The sequence below is a fragment of the Lagenorhynchus albirostris genome, chromosome 11 (genome assembly GCF_949774975.1).
Source record: "Lagenorhynchus albirostris chromosome 11, mLagAlb1.1, whole genome shotgun sequence".
NCBI lineage: Eukaryota > Metazoa > Chordata > Mammalia > Artiodactyla > Delphinidae > Lagenorhynchus > Lagenorhynchus albirostris.
This window is the reverse complement of record NC_083105.1, coordinates 24705348-24726018: the sequence shown is the minus strand read 5'-3', so window position 1 is coordinate 24726018 and position 20671 is coordinate 24705348. Positions and strand designations below refer to the sequence as shown.

Sequence of the window (20671 nt, the reverse complement as noted above, 5' to 3'; positions counted from 1 at the left end):
CTATTTAATATCTATCAATAAATTTTTATGATATTCTCCATAAAGCTGTTACCTATCTTTTGTTAGCTACATAAAAGGAATGCTTTTTGGTATTTGTGTAAATGGTATTCTAAAATTATGTTTTTGAATACTTCTGTTTTTTATATATGAATATGATTGATTTATAAACAACTCGATCTTCTATACAACTTGGTAATTTATCCATAGTTACAGATTTTCTGTGTGGACGGTCATACTGTGAACAAATAATGAAAGTTTCGCTTAATCCATTCTAACACTCAAGCCTCTTACTTCTTTGTCTAGCCTACAGGTTGGGATGTCAAGTTTAATCTTGAATGTAGTCTGTGATTGTGGACATCCTTGTTGTAACATGCACTTTTAAAAACTTTTTATTTTCAGATAATTGTACATACAATTGTAACATGCAGTTACAAAAAGTAATACAGAAAAAACCTGTATACCTTTAACCCAGTTTCTCCTAGTATTAATTACATAACTAAAAATAGCACAGACAGGAAATTGACATGGATACAATCTACTGACCATATTCAGATTATAGCAATTCTATGTGCAATCATATGAGTGTGTGTATTTAGTCTTATGCAATTTTATCACATTTATAGACTTGTGTGACTATCACCATAGTGTAGAAACAGAACAGCTCTATCATAAGGATCTCCCCGCCAAGCCCCCCTACTACCTTTTCATAACCACAGCCACCTCCCTTCCTCTCCCCCTCCCAACCCCTGACAACCACTAATCTGTTTTCCATTTCTATAATTTTGTAATTTCAAAAATGTTATAAAAATGGAATCACACAGTATGTAACTTTCTGAGATTGGCTTTTTCTTTCCACTCAGCACAGTTCCTTTGAGACCCATTCAAGTTGTGTGCATCACTAGTTCACTTTATTATCGTTCAGTAGTATTCTGTGGCACTGACATACCACAATTTGTTTAACCACTCACACACTAAAGGCCATTTGGATTGCTTGGATTGTTTTGACTGTTAGGAATAATGCTGCTGTGAACATTCATGTACAGGTTTTGTGTGAACATAAATCTCCATTTCTCTGGAATAAATGGCCAAGAGCGCAGTTGCTAGATTGTGTGGTAAGTGCATGTTTAACTTTGTGAGAAATCCCATACTTTTTTCCAGAGTGGGTGTACTTTTCACATCCCCACAGCAGTGTTTGAGTGATCCAGTTTCTCCTCATGCTGGCTAGCAGGTAGTGGTATTACTATTTTTTATTTTAGTCATTAAAGTAGGTGTTAGTGATGTCTCATGGCTTTAATTTGCATTTCTGTAAAGGCTCATGATACTGAACCTCATTTCATGTGCTTACTTGCCAGCTATATATCTTCTTAGTGAAGTGTCTGTTCATGTCTTTTGCTCATTTTCTAATTGGACTGTTTGTTTTTAGTTTTTGTGTTGAATTTTGAGAGATCTTTATATATCCTAGATATAGGTCAAGCCCCTTGTTGGACATGTGGTTTGCAAATTTTTTTTTCAGTGTGTAGCTTGCCTTTTCATCCTCTTCACAGTCTTTCACAGAGCAAAAGTTTTTAATTTTGATGATGTTTGACTTATCAATTTTTCCTTTAATGGGTTGTGCTTTTGGTGTCAAATCTAAGAACACTGCCTAGCCCTAGGTCATATATTTTTTCCCCAAGTTTTATGTTTTATATTTACTTGTGATGCATTTTGAATTAACTTTTTGTATAAGGGATTGAGATTTATGTTTTTACTTATAGATATCCAACTGCTCCAGTACCATTTGTTGGAAAGACTGTCCTCCTCCTACTGATTTGCTTTTGCAGCTTTGCAAAAAATCAGTTGGGCATATTTATGTGGGATTTGGGAAGATACTCTATCAAATTTAGGAAATTGTCTTCTATTTCTTGTTTTCTGAAAGTTTTCTTCTGAATTGTGTTCAGTCTTGTTGAATATTTCTTCTTCACTAAGATTTTTTTCTCCTTTAATCTGATTATGCAGTGAATTACATTAATACATAAATGTTAAACCGTGTACAGTGTCTTTTTCTCACACTTTTGACTCCAACGGTATGTGTCTTCCAAAACCAACCACTTCTCAGGGAGTTGGGACAAGATAGCAGAGTGGAAGGACCTTGGGCTCACCTCCTCTCACGAGCACACCAAAATTACAACTAACTGCTGAACAACCATTGATAAAAAAGACTGGAAACTGTCCAAAAAGATATTCTACATCCAAGGATACAAAACCCTTTGCCTAGTTTCTCCTAGTGGTAACATCTTACAGAGCTATAGCATAAAAATTCAATTCAATTCTGATAGTATCTACCTGGAGTCAGCATCAGATCCCACAAGTTGAAGGACCCTGCCCCACAAGACTGGCCCCGCTTTAGATGCCGGCCACAAATGGGATGGCCAGGCTACCCACATTTCTGCCCAGCCTACTACAAACTAGGCGGTCCCCATAATTCCTCCTCACCCCATTCAGTTTCAGTAGTTTGCTAGAATGGCTCACAGAACTCAGAAAAACATTTTACTTAACGTTTACTGGTTTATAAGGGATGCACGTGAACAGCCAGATGAAGGGGCTCATAGGACAATGTCTGGAAGGGTCCTGAGCACAGGAACCTCTGTCCCTGTGAAGTTGTGATGCATCGCTCTCCCAGCAAGTGGATATGTTCACCAACCTGGAAGTTCTCTGAACCTTATTGTTCACAGGTTTTTTAAAAAACCAATCTGCAGTCACTGTCCCCGGAGACTGGGGGTTGCGGCTGAGAGTTCCACTTAGTAATCATGTGTTTGATTTTTATGGTGACCAGCCCCTATCCAGAGGCTCTCTAGGGGCCCAACCCTGAGTCACTTTACTAGCACCTGAATCTAGCACCTTACTAGACTCAGGTGTGTTCCATCATGAATACAAGAAACTCCTATCACTCAGGAAACTCCAAGTTTTAGGAGCTCTATACCTGGAACAAAGGACAAAGACCAAATATGTATTTTTATTATAACATACTATGTCTGCACACATACATTCATTTTTTACCTACTGATTCAATTTCTTTAAGATTAATAGCCACTCTGAATCTGTGATTTTTTTTTTTTTTTGGGGGTACGCGGGCCTCTCACTGTTGTGGCCTCTCCCGCTGTGGAGCACAGGCTCCGGATGTGCAGGCTCAGCAGCCATGGCTCACGGGCCCAGCCGCTCCACGGCATGTGGGATCTTCCCACACCGGGGCATGAACCCGTGTCCCCTGCATCGACAGGCGGACTCTCAAGCACTGAGCCACTAGGGAAGACCGTGTGATTTTTTTTTTTGAGTTCCTTTTGATGAATTCTATTTTCTAGGAAATTATCCATTTTATTTAAATTTTCAAATATATTCATAAAACGTTATTATATTCTCATGTTATCTTTTGAATCTCTGCTATATCTACAGTTACACCCTGTATTTCATTCCTAACTTCATTAATTTTTGTCTTCTCTCATATTTTTGAGATTTATCTTGCCAGAGGTTTGTCTGTTTTTTCCCCATTTTTTCAAAGAGCCAAATTTTGTCTTTGTAAGTCTTCTTTATTGTGTTTATTTTCCTTGCCCTTAATTTTTGCTTTTATTCGTATTACTTCCCAGCTTCTTCTTCTTTTTTTTTTTTTTTAACAGCTTCATTGAGATTTTAGGCAAGGAAAAAATTATTTTTCCTTCTACCCTCCTAAGTTCCCAGGCTGGGACTCTGTAATATTAGACTGACAAAAGACAGATTAACAAGAGAAAAACAAACAGGAGTTTATTAATGTTTGCATATGCATGGGAGAACTCAGTGATGAGTTACTCAAAGGGGTAGTTAGGACTTGGGCTTCTACGGCATCTTAACAAAAGAACAACAAATTTATAGTAAAGTGACAAAACAAGGAAAAGGGGTTTAGGCTTTCAAGGGCAGCAAACTCTGGTAGAAATATGAGAGAAACTATTGGAGTAAGACTTGTTTGGGCAGGTCCATCTTGACGCTGATTTTCACTCTTCATGGCCATAAAATTTCCCAGGAGAGGAGATTTATGGCATTCTTCATTTTTCAGAAGTTTCTATTTTCTATCAGATAAGGGAACCTCCAAGAAGGCATCTTTCTGCATCTGTTCATTCTCATTTACCTCCAGCTCAAAATGATCCTAACGCCAAAGTGAGAAGTATCTCCCTGTATGATCTCACCCTCTGTGGCGGGGAAGATGCAGGTAGTCCTGTCACTCTCCTTGGCCTTTTGAGGTGACTTGACCTCTTCACACAGGAATAAGATTGATTTTTATTTTGGAAATTGTATTTTTAATTTTTAAGGTAGAGTTATTTAAAACATTTCCATTTGTTTGGAAACCAAAAAACATTACTTAAGACAACCAAACAACAGCAAAAAGCTCAAAAAACGTTGGATTAAAAGGAAGTCATGAACAAAATACAAAATATTTAGCACTGAATGATAATGTCAACACTACATATCAAAAAGTAGTTTCCGGGCTTCCCTCGTGGCTCAGTGGTTGAGAGTCCGCCTGCCAATGCAGGGGACGTGGGTTCGTGCCCCAGTCCGGGAAGATCCCACATGCCGCGGAGCGGCTAGGCGCGTGAGCCATGGCCGCTGAGCCTGCGCGTCCGGAGCCTGTGCTCCGCAACGGGAGAGGCCACAGCAGTGAGAGGCCCGCATACCGCAAAAAAAAAAAAAAAAAAAAAAAAATTAAGTGGGCTACTTTGAGATTTTGATAGGAATAATTTGAAACAAATTGAATATATGTTATACTTAAAACCTAAACTATTAGCTAAATTTTGAGATATTAGTTTTTTCCAGAGCACACTGCATATAGGATGTATGAAGTTATTTCACGTATAGTTGTATAGTTGACTGTTTTATTTCCTCTGTAGGCTAGCTAATGTTAGAAAAAATTTGGCTCCATTGTTTTTTTCCCTTAAGGAACAGAACAGAGAAATGATTTTCTTGTTTAATATTGAAGTTAATTGATGAATGTGAACATTATAATGTTATAATTTAGTTGTCTAATCTCAGTGGCCTTTTGGTGATGGAAAAGAAAAGCGCTGTTTGGTTTGAGCCTAGCACAGACATCAGAGAGAATTGAAGGCAATTCATAGTGTCTTCATCCCTAGTGTTTATCCTTGTGCCTGCTTCACTGTCCTAGTTCACGTTTTTAGCGCTAAGGAAATGACAGATAAACCAGAAACATTTGCATAAGGGCAGTCAGGTGACTTCTTGATGTATTTTGTACAAATTGGAATCATTCTACTTTGTTAAATGTCTGGAAGTTTGTATAATTTCAAAACTTCCTTCTCCCTCTGCAGAAATAAGAGAGCTGATGTTCGAAAAGTAGCACATCGATTCCTGGTAGATAACTTGAATCCTTTAATATTAAATTATGTTAAAAAGAAGAGGTTTCATCAAATATTTCTTGAGGAGATGCCCTGGAAAGCTCAGATGAACCTGTATCTGGCAAGCGCACACTTCAGCCTGCTTTTAACAGAGCTAGGGGAACATGCAAAGATGAAATTCGGTTCGTCATTGGTAATGGTCAGGTAGAGTATATTATCAATGAATAATACTTCTTTAGGCTCAAGAACATGGGTTGTATTTCTACGAGCAGGGCTCCAATGCTGATGATAACTTAAAGAGGTTTACAAAGTGCTTCAGTCTGTACTGACCTTTGGTATATTTTTAAACTTCTTATCTCAGAATCTTTCCCAAATGAGTGCTGAAGTGCTTATGAAGTACTAATTTGCATATATTTTGAATATATTAGTCAATATAGCTTTCAGTGAAAGGGGAAAGTGAATTTTCCAAGAGAAGTTTAATATTAATTGTACAGAAATTATATTAGTAGTCATTAGGCAAATCTCTGTTTCATTTAGAGGTATATTTTAAGCCTGTATAAACACAGGTTGTATTTTCTCATACAATGTAAACTTTCTGTTATTAATTCCAAAGACATTTTCCAGTTCTTGTTGATTGTCTTTGGCTAAAGTGTTGTTTATAGAAGATAAAAAAAAGAACATAAATACGTAATATGGAATACCACGTAACCAGAGTAACTCTATGTAACCAGAGTCTTTCTTTAAAAACACAAGAACAACAGAAAAAAAACTCATTGAGGGAATTCCCTGGCGGTCCAGTGGTTAGGACTCTGAGCTTTCACTGCCGTGGGTCTGGGTTTCAATCCCTGGTTCGGGGAACTAAGATCCTGCAAGTGCACAGCATGGCCAAAAAAAAACCTTGTTGAGCACCTATTAGATACCAGGTGCTGAGTTAAGTACCTGGGCATTCAAAGGTGAGCAGTATATACAAGTTGGAGTCTGGTAGTGTGGCTCACAAATGTTCACGAATAATTGTAAATAATGGTAAAAAGTGAAGTGCACATAAAGTCTTTGTTCCTTGGGAGGAGGCTTTCTCCTGAAAGGTTTCATGGGGAGAAGCCACTTGCCTTGGGTCCTGATGGACAGGCAAGATTTAGAAATGTGCAGGTAGGGAAATAGGCATTTCGGATAGGTGGAAGAATGAGTCAAGAGCCCAGGTAGGAAACACAGGATGGGAACCCCCAGGGGTCTGACCAGAATCTAGGGCATGTGAAAGGGAGTGGTGAGAAGTGATTAGAAAAGTAGATCAGTACCAGATCATGGAGCGTCTTAACAGTCTATTAAATCTTAACTTTAATTTATATACAGTGGAAGATTATTAAGTTGTTTTTTTTTTAAAGCAGGTCTATGATAGATAGGCACTTTCTCTGACAGCAACATATCAAATGGATTGGAGGAGGGAAAGAATGGTGACAGGGATATGAATTAAGAGGGTATTTATTTCAGTAATCCAGTGAACAATATGCAGGTTGAAACCCACAATGAACTTGATCCAGTTTCTGTTTCTCCAGAATTTTGTTTAAAGTAAAATTCTGGTCTATGTGGGCTAGACCAGGTTAGCATTTAAGAAGCAGTTAGATTGCTTGACTAACAGAAAAGGCTTTTGGCAAAGTGACCCATTCTTGAGGCTGTGAAAGGGAAAACAGTTCAGATCAGATGGGCTTCCTCACTGTCCCCTGGACACCGAGAGCTCTTCTTCTCCGACCTGCCAGTCACACACGGCCATTCGTGTATGATTACTTGGCGGCACAAAAATTAGACAGTGACCGAATTTGTATCAGGGTAACTTGGTGCTAAATTCCATTTTATTAAAACATGTATTTATTTATTTGGTATTTGACAGAATTAATTCAATTTTGCTTATATTGTTCTTTTAATGAGTTTTTTTCCCCTTTGCAGTTTCCGGTCATTTGATCCTAATATGTTCTCACTGTATAATTCAGGAACAGTATTACCAACAGGAAAATTGACTCTAGAAAACTATAAAGCGATGCTTGATTTCCTTCTTACAGCTAAAAGAAGAAAGGCTCTCTTACCATCAGGTAAAATAAATATGTTCTATGCTATCAAATTGTCTTTAGATTTTTTTATTCACAAATGCAACACATACATACACACATACCCTGACACGTACACCCCCCCATAGACACAGAGCTACACACATCATTTTCCAATGACTTAGGAATTTAGTTGAGTTGTGATATTTTGTAGGAGATTCTTATTCTATTTTTTAAAAAATTTCTACATTTTTGTGGCATCATCATATATATTTGGAAATATTTATGTAGGATTCTCCCCTAAATCAATTTGGCCATTCAGCAAATATAATGTTCTTTTAAAAAATATTGGTAGCCTCCAGTGGTCAAGGTAAGTGAAGACTTGCCGTCAGGTTTTATGTTTTAGTGGAAGTAAGTTTCAGAACAAATTCCACCAAACATACTGATGCAAGCAGGCATGAAAACATCATGCAGCTGTTTCATCGTTCCGATTTTGTACTCAGGGAAGTCCGCTCTTGCCTTAGGAGCTGTAATTATCACCTTCCATGAAAGCTCTCTCCAAGATGAAGGCAGTAATACCCTCATGGCAGGACCAACCAATATTGTCTTCTGGTCAGGTGACTGGGGCCTCCAGGACGTGGAGAGATGTAGGTGAACAGGGCTCTCTGGGTGTTGCACTGATGACACTATTTCTAAACAATCACCTATCTTGAATACCACTCATTTCACAAATAAAAATTTATTTCTAATATCTTTATGCTAGTACAAACCCTCTTATATAGATTTTCAGAAATGGCATTTTAAATCCTATATGACTTATTGCTGAACAGGATATTTCATATGCTGGTTAACTGCCCCAGGGGGGTTGATTCAGATTTGAGGTACTTAACGTGCTTTTTAATTTCTTCTAGGGTATAGTTTAAGTTTAACTGGTACCTGCATGTCATACCAGGACTATTAAAGTATTTGAAAGTAAATTCCGTGGACATAGAAAGAGTCCAAGTTTTGTATGTACATTACAGTATATATAGCTTCTTGAGTTTTTTTTAAAGTAGCTCCCTAAGACCTCCCATGAAATTGGCAATAAAATATTCTGCTATTGAGACTTATTATTTAATGCAGAGTTCTAGTAAGGGAATGTTTGTGGCAGGAGAAATCCTCTGTGTTTTTATAGCACAGCAGCGGGAGAACGAGTGATCAGGGTTGCTGCACTGCCTAACACCAGGGGATGCTCCTCACCTTCCGGCGTGTGTGTCCAGGGAATGGCCTGTTTGCGGGGAAATTAAGGAACAGTGGGATCCTGTCATTCTTCTCCCCCAAAGCATGACATTCCTGCCTCTGCATCGTTCCCTTGGCCATCACCCTTGCCTGGAATGTTCTCTATATTCTTCCCACGTAGCTAAATCATGATCACCCTTTAAGACCTAATTTAAAAGCCTCCTTCTCTGGAAGCTTTCCCGGGTTCAGCATATCCATGATAATTCTGTCCTTTCTTCAAATTTATGTAGCGCTTGTTATCTGAATTATTCATTTGATGCTAGTCACCTGTTGTGTTTCCTGGAACTTAACTCTCTTTTCAATAATAATATACTTTATATTTGTACTGTAGATGGAGAAGAATTTTCGGCATTTCTTAATTCCACGATGAGTGATGAAAATGTTTCCAAGACACAAACAGGTTATGAATCAGACTCTCAATCAGGTCTCAGTGGTAAAGAAAAGGATCACTCAGCAAATGTGGGTCTCTTGGATCATTTTATGAAAATCTTTTTATATTGCAGGAGAGCAATGGTAAGATGGTCCTTCTTATTTGTTAATGTAGTGGACGTAAATCTCAGCCCATGAATTTGGGCATGTATGATACATTTATTTACTTAATATCCATAATTTTAGTTTCATCGGTGAGATTAAATTTGCTGGATTTTATGTCAGTCATCTGTAAGGCTTGCCTGCCATGGGACTGAGGTCTCACATTTGGTCAAGTTGTGAGGGAGGAGGGAAAGCCCCTTTAGTCATAGTCATACATCCACCCAGAGCTGAGGTGGCCTTTGTCCTTGTCTACAGAGTCTCCATGAATATTCAGACACCCCTCTGCTGCTTTCTAGCCACACTTGGGACATGGGCTTCTCCAGTGACACCAGGGGTTCTTCTTCGGGCTCTTGATCCCTCCTGGGCACCATAGACTCCTTTCTCCCCTCTAGCACAGGGGAAGATCTTTCTAGGCCACGGGGAAGCCCTGTCCCTTCCCCCCTGACCTCCTGCTTCTCCAGGCTACCTGTGTCTTCTGTCAAATGCTTTTGTCTTTTTCTTGTTAAATATTATATGATAGAATATTAAACTCAGAATTGGAATCATTATCTACAAAGAAATTTGTTTCCTTTTTCTCATAGCAAGAAGGGGATGTACTTCAAACTTCTCAAGAGATGAGAAGAAATTTATTCTTTCTAGATGAGAAAGGAATACTTAAGTGCCCACTTTCTTCGTGAAGTAGAGAGAGTGACCTTATAAAAATGTAAAGTAAACCCACATCACCTGCCTTGACCATGAGCATTGCATCCTCTGCTCCTTTGTACCAGCTTCAGGGCCCTAGAAGGTCTGGGTTCTGCTCACTTCTCAGGACTCACTCCTCTTGCTCTTGTGCAGTCCACTCTCCCCTCTGGGGTTCTGAAAGCACTAAGCTTGCTCCCTCCTTAGCCCTCAGGTTCACCCTCCATCCTTTGCACCTGCTGTTCCCTCAGCCCCGAATGTTCTTCTCCCAACGCTCCCACCTCCACCTTCACATGACTTGTTCAACTCAACATTCAGGGCTCTGCTCATACTTCACCTCACAGAGAACTTCTCTCCTGACCACCCTGTATAAAAGGACCTGTCCTCTCACCCTCATCACGTTCTGAGTCATTTCTGCTTTATTTGCCTTTACAACACTTATCATTCCCTGAAGTTGTATTTTTATTTGTCTGCTTATTTGGTATCGGTCTCTCCTAATAGACTGAAGCCTCACGAGGGCAGGCCCAGTTTCCCTTGCTCGCTGTGACATTCCCAGCACCTAGAACAGTGCTGGAGTCAGACTGCTGGTGTGCAAATCCTAGCTCATCACTTAGTAGACTCATAACCTTGGGCAGTTTAGCCCCATGCCTCCAATTCCTCATCTGTAAATTGAGGAGAATACTAGTGCATACCTACTTCATAGGAGTTGTCATTAGAATGAACTGAGATAATGCATATAAATGTCTTACCACAGTGTGTAGCACATGTAAGTAGTATATAACAAATGGTGTTAGTTACTCTTACTATTGATGTAGAATATTTGCAGGAAGAGGAAGTTGTTCAGAGATCCATAACTTTGGGAACTTCGGCATCTTTTGAATGTTGTGTTTGTCTTAGGTTCTCGCTCATCGTGGCGGCTATTGGACTCTGCTTCAGAACTGCGGTCGAGCTCTTTGGAACTTTACTCAGGAGCTACAAATACTTCATAAACAAGCAGTGGATCTGTATGAAACATTTCCTATTAGCCAGGACAGTTTCCTCTTTATTTCTGTTTTACCATTCTATTTGGGGGCAGAATTACTTATTGACATGTTAATAGAACTACCAAATATCAGTTCTGTTAAGGTAAGAGTATTTGGGTAATTCTTTTTATTGTAGGTTAATTAACAAATTCTTTGTACCATGCAGCTTGGGATAAGTAGAAATTAATATTTTGCTTGAGTTATTTGGTTTGTCTGTATTTCATTTGTTTCTCATTGTTATTTGGTTCCCAGTATATTGCAGTACATTGATGTTAATTAAAAATATCTGCCTGAAAATTCAGTTTCTTAAATGGAACAGAAAGTAACATTTACTGAGCTCCAGCTTCTACATAAACTAATCTAAATGCATTTAATCCTCATAGCAATCTTTTTGATAGAGAAAGAAACAGACCCTAAGACAGATCATGTAGCTTGTTGGTTGATATTTATTTCACTGCTTTATCTGTCCATGTTTTGTTACACTAGACGTGGTAGAATTTACAGCCATCTCAAATCTAGCACACTGTGGTTTAAAGCATGAAAATAAAATTGAAAAAAATGCAAACATCATACACCCCAAACACATTGAAAATTAATAAACACATAGAAACTTTGAGTCGTGGGGTTTATAACATTTTCAGATGTAAAATATATGAACAATAGCACAAAAAACTGGGAGGGCAAATAAAATTAAACTGTCATAAGCTTTTAAACTTTATTTAAAGTGGTACAATATTAACTCTCAAGTGGAATGTGATAAGTTAAGTATGCATTTAATAATCCCCAGAACAACTACCAAAAAAGAGATATAGCTAAAATGCCAAATGGAAGCTAAAAGTAAAGTGGAAAACTAAATAATAGTCAATTAAAGAAGGCAGGAAAAGAGGAACACAGACACATGGGACAAACAGAAAACAAATAACAAATAATCTAACCCAATTATATCTATAACTATATTACTATAAGTGGATTAAATACCCTAATTAAAAGACAGAGATTGTCTGACTGGATAAAAGAGAAGGACGTGTACTTGTCCATAATAGAAGCACTTCTGGAACTTGCCTGGTGGCGCGGTGGTTAAGAATCTGCCTGCCAATGCAGAGGACGTGGGTTCGAGCCCTGGTCTGGGAAGATCCCACATGCCATCGAGCAACTAAGCCCGTGCATCACAACTACTGAGCCTGCTCTCTAGAGCCTGCAAGCCACAATTGAGCCCACATGCCATAACTACTGAAGTCCACTCATCTAGGGCCTGTGCTCTGCAACAAGAGAAGCCACCACAATGAGAAGCCCTCACACTGCAATGAAGAGTAGCCCCCGCTCGCCACAACTAGAGAAAGCCCGTGCACAGCAACAAAGACCCAATGCAACCAAAAATAAATAAATAAATTTATAAAAAAAAAAAGCACTTCTGGGTTTAAAGAAACAGATTGAAAATAAAACAGTGAAAGAAAATAGCCTAAAATATGAAAATAGTAAACAAAAAAAGCTGGTGAGGCTATATTAATATTAGATAAAATAGTCTTCATATCAAGAAGTATTTTGAGAGAGAAAGAGGGACATTTCCTAATGAGAAGAAGCTCAATTAATCAGGAAGACATACTAATCATAAATGTGTATGCACCAAATAACAGAGATTCAGAATACACTCTGAACACCCAAAGCTTGAAGAGCTTCCTGTTTGGTGGACACATTGGTGTCGGATGGGTATCAGGCCCTGACTCCATAGAGAGAGGGCACAGAATCTCCTCATCTTGGACCCTTCCAGACCTACCTCTATGCACCTCTTCCTTTTGGCTGTTCCTGAGTTGTATCCTTTATAAGAAAACTGTATCAGTGAATTTTGAGTCATTCTAGGAAATGATTGAACCCAAACTTATAGCTCGTCAGTCAGAAGTGCGAGTGACCCTGAGACTTGTGGCTGGCATCTCCAGTGAGCACTGAGCCCTTAAACTGTGGAGTCTGACCCTGACACTGGGGTAGTTAGTGTCAGAAGTGACGTGCAGTACAAATTAAGATTGGTTGGAAACAGAGCACAAGGCACATGGTGTGTTCACCAAGATGTATCATATGCAGAGTCATAAAATAAGTCCTAATAAAATTTAAAAGACTGAAATCTGAAAGAGTGTGTTTTCTAACTGCTACATTATAAACAGATTAATATAATGTAGGAAGAAAAATCTCCAAATATCTGGAAATTAAATAACACAGTTCTAAATAATCCATGGGTCAAAGAAGAAAACACAAGGGAAATTTAAAAAGTATTTCAACTGATAATAACATATCAGAATTTGTGGGATGTAAATAAGCCAGTGCTTAACAGAAACTTTATGGCTTTAAATGTTTAGTAAATAGGAAGAAAGATATAAATCAATCATTTAAGTGTTCATCTATGGGAGCTAGAAAAAGAAGAGTAAATTAGACCCAAAGAAAGTAAAAAGAATAACAGAAATAAGAAGAAATGAAGGAAATGGTAAGAGCAGAAATAAATTAGATATAAAACAACCCAGAAAATAAAGTCAGTAAATTAATCTTTTGAAAGTATTATTAAAATTGGCAGAATCTTAGGAATACTGATGAAGAACGGAAGTGAGAAAATCACAGATTACTAATACTAGTAATGAAAGAGGGATATAGCTACAGTTCCTATATATATTAAAAGAAAAATAAGGGAATGTCATGACCAATTTTTACTAATGAATTTGATAACTTAGATGAAATGGATGTGTCTATTAGAAAGTACAACTTAACAAATCTGACACAAGAAGTGATAGAAAAAATGAATTACCCAAATATATTAAAGAAATTGAACTCATAATCAGAAACCTTGACATAAAACTCTAGACCCAGAATATTTCCCTGCAGCATTCTAGCAAACACACAAGGAAGAAATAATAAATCATATACCATTTTTTTTTAGAAGTGAGGCCAGCTTAACCCTGACAGATATGTCAAAAAGAAAAGTATGACTCAATATTACTCATGAACATAGACACAAAACTCCTTAATGAAGTGTTAGCAAATCAATCCCAGTAAGATATAAAATATGCAAATTATATATATAATATATACAAATGATGATCAAGGGGGGGTTAATCCCAGAAATGTAAGGTTACCATTTGAAAATCAATCAGTGTAATTCACCATATTAACAGGATAAAGGAGAAAAATCACATGGCCATTGAAATAGATACAGAAAAAGTATTTACAGAATTCGATATCACTTTTTCCACCTGCTCTCCCTCCCCCTCTGGTTTCACCATGCTCACTCTGAGCTCTGGGCACCTGCTAAGCCAGGGCAGCTGTTACACAATTATTTACCAGGACCTCATCAGCCATCATGAGATATTCCCTGACATTTATAAGTTCCTGGAGATCGAGAGCGGGCTGTGCCTGGAGGTGGAAGGGAAGATGGTCAGTAGGACAGAGGATAACATTGATGGAAATGTACTCTGCTGTACAGTGCTTTCAGTACCCTAGGTGAAGGTACTGAAAGCACAGTAATCACTGGTGTTGATATTGTCATGAACCATTGCTTGCAGAAAATCAGTTTTAAAAAAGAGGGCTGTAAGAAGTAAATTAGAGTTTGCATGAAATCAATCAGAGGCAGACTTGAAGAACAGAAACCAGAAAGAGTAAAACCTTTTATGACAGAGGCTACAGAATAAATCAAGCACTTCCTTACTAATTTAAAAAACTACCAGTTTTTTATTGGTGAAAATATGAATCTAGATAGTGTGGTTGCCCTGCTGGACTCCTGTGAGGATGGTATGACCCCATTTGTGATTTTCTTTATGGATGGCTTAGAAATGGAGAAATGTTAACAAATTTGGCAATAACTTTGGATCGATCACCTGTCATCATAACTGGCTGCTGCTTTTCATCCACACGGCATGAGGACTTAGACAAATGGGACTGATGTCATCTTGAGCTCCTTGACTTTTGATTATTAGATGACAGGGACGGAGCTCATAACATCAATAAAATGACATCTGTCTTTTATTGAGCATGTCCTGGGTGCCAGGCACTGTGCTAAGGAGGCAAAGTCACGTAGGTCATGTATGTCACACCTCTTATCCACATCTTCATAGCCTTACTTCAGGTACGCATATGGCATTTCACAGCCAGATGACTTTCAAGATCTCTTCCAAATTCAAGCACTATGAATCCTATGGGAGGGAGGGGCTAGACTTGAGGTACTGTTTATTGGGCTATAGTCTGGCCAGTAGGTGGATCTAACAGGCTTTGCTTTGCCTCAGAAATTTCTAAGGGTTTACACAAATGCGTCAGGGACTTAGAGGAAGTGAACACAACAGTTACAGAGTACCTCTAACTTAGGCAAAAAGAGGGTCTTCTGGAAGATTTTCTTCTCCATAAGTTTGACCTTTTGCATTGGGGAATTGGACATATTATTCTACAACTGAATGTAACCAGTGTATTAGGGAAATTTAATTATTTGTGTATACTATAACCTGTTTTTCCTCAAAACTTTACCTTATTTATTGGTTTACTATCCTTACTTAAATAGTGACTATGTACCAGCAAGTATAGTAATGACTAGGCTTACGTGCTATTTACATTTAGGCTTAAATGATTAAAATTAAATAAACTTAAAAATCTAGTTGCACTAGTCATACTTCAACAGCTCAGCTTCCACATGTGCTTAGCGGCTTCTGTATGGAACCGCACAGATGAAGCACGTTTCCATCATTGCAGAAGTGCTGTTGGATGGTGTCATCAAGCTTTGATTTGCATAATAAAAATATTAAATTTATTTTCTGTTCAGTTCTTTTCCATTTTATATTTTTAGCTATACATTCAGTGTTCAGAAAAAACGTAGTAAAATCTGAAATTACACAATTTTTTTCCATGTGCTACGTGCAGACTGTTGAAGAAGGAGAGTTCAGTGTTCCAAGTTGCTATGGAGATATCAAAAATGATAACGGTGGTTCTAGCCTTACCTTTGAGCATCCTCTGGATGATGTCAATGTGGTTGATTTGAAATGGATCCACGACTTTGTATTAAAATCTCTGGAACTTGTATATCAAGTAGAAAAATGGGAAACACTTGTATCACTCGCCATTCAGTTCAATACAGTTTCGCAGTAGGTACCGCTGTAAGGGCAGCTAACAGGGGCAGACTTCACTGAGAAGAGTGTTTCTTTACTAACGTTTGTTTTTAATATATTTTTACCATTGTCTAGTGAGAGATATACAGAGCAAGTGACGCCACTCCTGGTGTATGCACAGCGCCAGCTTCTTCTACGAATATCCAAGTGCAAGGGCCCAGATATTACCCAACAGCCTTGCGTAAGATATGAGGCTGAATATGAACAGAAGGTAAGTTTGGCTCTGTTATTCATGCAGTGGTGATTTCTTATTAGTACACATGTAAATAGCAAGATTTGGGAATCAGATAAATGTTCCTATTTTCACTGAGGCATTTATCATTCAAATCAGCAAAACATTGTTGAGAGTTGCTCGGTGCCAGTATTTTCCAGATGCAGGGAAAACAAAACTAAAGTCCTGGTACACAGGAGCTTATATTCAGGTCAGGGCTGATTTACCCAGTAGGCATAGTGGGAACAGTGTCTAGAGCCACAGCACCTTTCTAGGAGCCACTAAATGTTTTAATTTCTTTTAAAATAAGAAGAAAAAAGTAACTTTTAGGTCAAAGAAAATGTTTCAGTTTTTACAATTCATCTATTTATGTTTATACCAAAGGAGCCATACAATATAATTTTTAATATTTTTTGATGGAGCAGTGGGCCCATGAAGGCAAAAGTGCCTAAGGCCCATGAGCATCATGGTGCAGCTTTAAGTTAGGTAGGGGGAGGGAAGAGGCATGTAAATTCTCTCATTTATTAACTTACTAAATATGTATTGACTCCCTAAGATTAGAGCCATTGCATTCAGATGTCCAGTGTGTGTCCTGCCTGAGGGCTCCTGGCATATGTTGGGGGTCCTGGATTCAGTCCGTGCCCCACACACCAGTCCATGTGGTGGGTTGCAGCCACCCAGCGAGGACTCCATTTTCTCCTTTTCACAAAGGTTCCTTATCGCCTTGGCATAGTCTATGTAGAGAGAATACAGTTTGAGTTCTCGCTTTATGGAGTTTAGTGTCAGAGGGGGTGGAAGTAGGGCCAGTTAATAAGCATGTAAACAGATAAAAAGATCTACGACCATCATAAATTCTCTGAGGAAAATAAAATAGGTCAGTGGGATAGAGATAGGCTGGGGTAGGGGGTAGAAAGTTGAGCCAAGGGGATCAGGAAGGCCCTTGGAGATGGAAACATTTAGTGGGAAGGGGCCGGCCATATGCTGGGAAAGAGCATTCCAGCCCAAGGGAAGAACAAGGGCAAAGGCCCTGAGATGGTACAGGAAGACGGCCCGCATGCTGCAGTGTAGCAGAGGAGGGGGAGGGGACAAAGGAGAGGCTGCTCCTTCTGAGTCTTCTTTGTTGCCTCTTCCTCCTTCTCCTCTCCTCCGCAATGTCTCAGTGTTCGTGTAGCCCAACACTCTGTTCTTGGTCCTCCTGTCTTCTCTATCCGCACACTCTCCTTTGGAGAGTTAATTCAATCTGTGGGTCAAAATTACATCTCCAGGCTAGACCTTTCTCGTGAATTCTGTGTTGACATATCTGACTGCCTGTATCAGTCAGTGTTCAGTCAGAGAAGCAAAACTAGTTAGAATTAACTGTCTGTGGATCTATCTATCTATCTACCTATCAAGATTCGTTAAAAGGAGTTGGCTTATATGATCATGGGGGCTCACTAAGCAAGTTCAAAATCCATTGGGTAGGCAGTTGGGATCATGAAAAGGAAGGAACCCTACAGGTGTGGCCAGAAGCTGTTCTCCATAGGCAGTCAGTGAGGGAGGATCCAGTGAGGAGAGAGCAGCTGTAGACCTGGATGCTGTTTGGAGTTTGGAGTCTGAAGACTTCCAGCATGTCAAGGACTCACCTGATTAGGTCAGGCCCACCTACGATAATCTCCCTAGCTTAAAGCCAATTTATTAGGGACTTTAATTAGTATCTGAAAAATACCCTCACAGCAGCACCTAGATTAGTGTTTGATTGAATAACTAGGATGAAGTGTGTATACACTACACAATGGATGCTTCCCTTCCCATCATCCTCATAGTTTAGCCTAACTAAACTGACTCATCAAAAACCCATCACATTGCCTTATCAGCATCATCTCTTAGATGTTTAAGACTCTTCTCGAATTTGGCACATGTCAAGCAAACCTGTTCTGCCACGTCTTGCCCACTTCAGTTGATGCAAACCTCATCCTCCTAGCTGCTCAGGCCAGACACGTTGGAGAGCATCCCTGACTCCTCTCTTGCTTTTACACCCCACGTCAGGTTGGTTACCAAATCCTCTCCCTTCAAAATAGATTCAGAATCTGACCACGTCTCGCTGCCTCCACCACTGCTGCTCTCATCCAGGCTACTGCTGTGTTTGCTTGGATTAATGCAATGACTTCCTAACTCTTTTCCTTGCTTCCAGCCTCCCTGAACTCCTGTCTCCAGCCTGTAGTCTATTCTTAATGGCAGATAGAACAGCCTTTTAAAAACCTGTCAGACCATGACATTCCTCTGCTTTAAACCCTGCAGTGGTTTCCCATCTGATTCAGTGTTAAAGTTAACATCTTCATCATGGCCTTAATGCCCCACATAACTCATCCCCCTGTGATCACCAGTAACTTGTCTCTGTTAACTCCCCTGCAGCTTTCAGCTGCTGTGTTCTTCTGTTCTTTAAGAAGACCCTACCCCAGGGTCTTTGCATTTGCTCTTCCCCTGCTTGGAATTGTGCCCGCCCCTCGCCAAATATCCACATTGATTTTTCCTGCAGCTTTTCCAGTCTTTGCTGAATATCACATTCTCTGTGAGGACTTTCATCATTACCTTATTTAAAATTATGTGTTGTTTGCTCTATTTCTCTCTATAGCGTTTATAGCTCCTTAGTATATTTTATAATGTACTCTATATTTTGTTTATTGTCTCTCTATTTCCACTAGAATAAGTTCCACAACAATAGGAATTTTTGCTTATTTTGTTCTCTGCTATATCATCTGTGAGCTTGGAGCAGTGCCTGGCACATAATAGGTATTCAATAAAGACTTTTAAATGAAGCTGGAGCGGTGGGAAGGACTAGGTCAAGTAGGGCCTTATTAGGCTGGGGGAAGGAATTTGCATTTTCTTAGACTGTCTTTACATCTCATTGTAGAAGTACCTACAAGGGACAATAAAGAAACAACATCTACATCAGACTTGGGTTCCAGGGTGGTTGTATTTTGAGCATTAGGTTAGTTCACTGGGGATGCTGGTGGGAGTGGACAAATGGAGACAAGAGGATGGTGGACTTTTAAAAGAATTACCTTATGTCTAAAAATGTCCTGTTTTCAGATATTTTACAACTTTAGGACTCAAGTATCTGTTAAAAATAGTTTAAACAAATACTACAGAGGAAGTTAGTTCTGGAAAACTTCACCAGGGAAATTTAAATTGTGTTAATTTTGAGTAGGGGGGGAAATCTGCCATTGAAAAAGCAGCCTCTATTTTAAATACGTTTCAACTTACATAATGGAAGATATATTTAGACTAGTGAATTTATAGAATATCAGAAAAATCATATTCTAATTGCTCTGCATAATTTGCCTAATGCTTTTCCAGCTGTGCTATACAGAAGAAATATGAAAAATTATGTAGCCACTTTTTTCCCCAAAAGTTCTCATAATTGGATACTACTCTGGAGCTTTTATTTATAGCATCTTTTTATATCTCTCTTTTTTTTTTTTTTTTTACAAATGAAAAATACGATGAACATTTCAAGTAAGCCAAATTTTTGGCTATAAATACCTAAGTGATATTTGTTCTCTCCTTTCTTTTTTAAGATAACCTGCCGAAACTTCATTGGGAAGCAGCTCAAGATTAATCCTCTAACCAATGAAGTGACAACTATAGGACACGGGGAAGATTTCCTTAAAAATCTTATCTATTCAGGTTGGAACCAATTTTAGCTTGAAACTTTCTCTTTTCTTCAAAACAAGGTTTGCTATTGTGTTCTGCATGTCAAGTCTTCCATAATTAAAGTGTTTGCAAAATTTCTTTTGCAGGTTTATTTCACTGAAAATAATCCATTTGATATTTACCATCTTATGTTGCTATAAATGTCACTTAAGGGAAATAAAACACATGTTTTTATTAGTTTAATCTGTTAGTTAAAGAAGGGAGATAAAAAGAGGGAGAAAGGAAACTGATGGGAAAAAATAAAGATGGGAAAAGACTGTTTTGCACATTTTTCCCTGTTTTTAATCTCACTTGGGAACTCTTTAAATTGACCTTTTGCTACTTTCTTTGTTCCATCTTGATGCCCGTAATAACTTCCATTTCCATAATCAATATAGATTGTACTTCTATTGGTGTTACCAAGGTTTAGTTGTAGGTCTTTTAACAAGAGTGCAAGAGAAGATCTGGGGACATCATGACTCCTTTGGTTTTAGCTGGTAAGCCCTTTTGGAATGTTCTGGTGGTGCAGCTTGTAGGAATGAGGCAATAGGATGAGATGAAAATGGAAATAAAGCCTTCTCTCAATTGCACTTTTCCTATGTTTTGGGTATAGGAAAGAAATGCAAGTCTTCCCTTTGAAGTGTTAGGATTCCTTCATTCATTTATCTGTTGATTTTGGTATGTATGTGTGTATGTATGTATGTATTCATTCATTCATTCATTTCTTGAGTAGGTCAGGCAGCTGTTCAGTCATTCAGTGAAC

The 20671-nt window shown here is 38.6% G+C and overlaps 1 protein-coding gene and 1 pseudogene across 2 annotated transcripts in view; both read left to right on the top strand.

Moving 5' to 3' along the window:
• CFAP54 (cilia and flagella associated protein 54) overlaps window positions 1–20671 on the top strand; it is a 301163-nt gene that overhangs the window by 134932 nt on the left and 145560 nt on the right. For both annotated transcript variants that reach the window (XM_060164794.1, XM_060164793.1), the window contains exons 33-39: window positions 5325–5555; window positions 7290–7432; window positions 8997–9178; window positions 10772–10999; window positions 15781–16001; window positions 16101–16236; window positions 19794–19902. In XM_060164794.1, coding sequence (XP_060020777.1) covers window positions 5325–5555; window positions 7290–7432; window positions 8997–9178; window positions 10772–10999; window positions 15781–16001; window positions 16101–16236; window positions 19794–19902 — 1250 coding nt within the window. The remainder of the gene's footprint in view (window positions 1–5324; window positions 5556–7289; window positions 7433–8996; window positions 9179–10771; window positions 11000–15780; window positions 16002–16100; window positions 16237–19793; window positions 19903–20671) is intronic.
• On the top strand, window positions 14215–14720 carry LOC132528929 (translationally-controlled tumor protein-like; annotated as a pseudogene).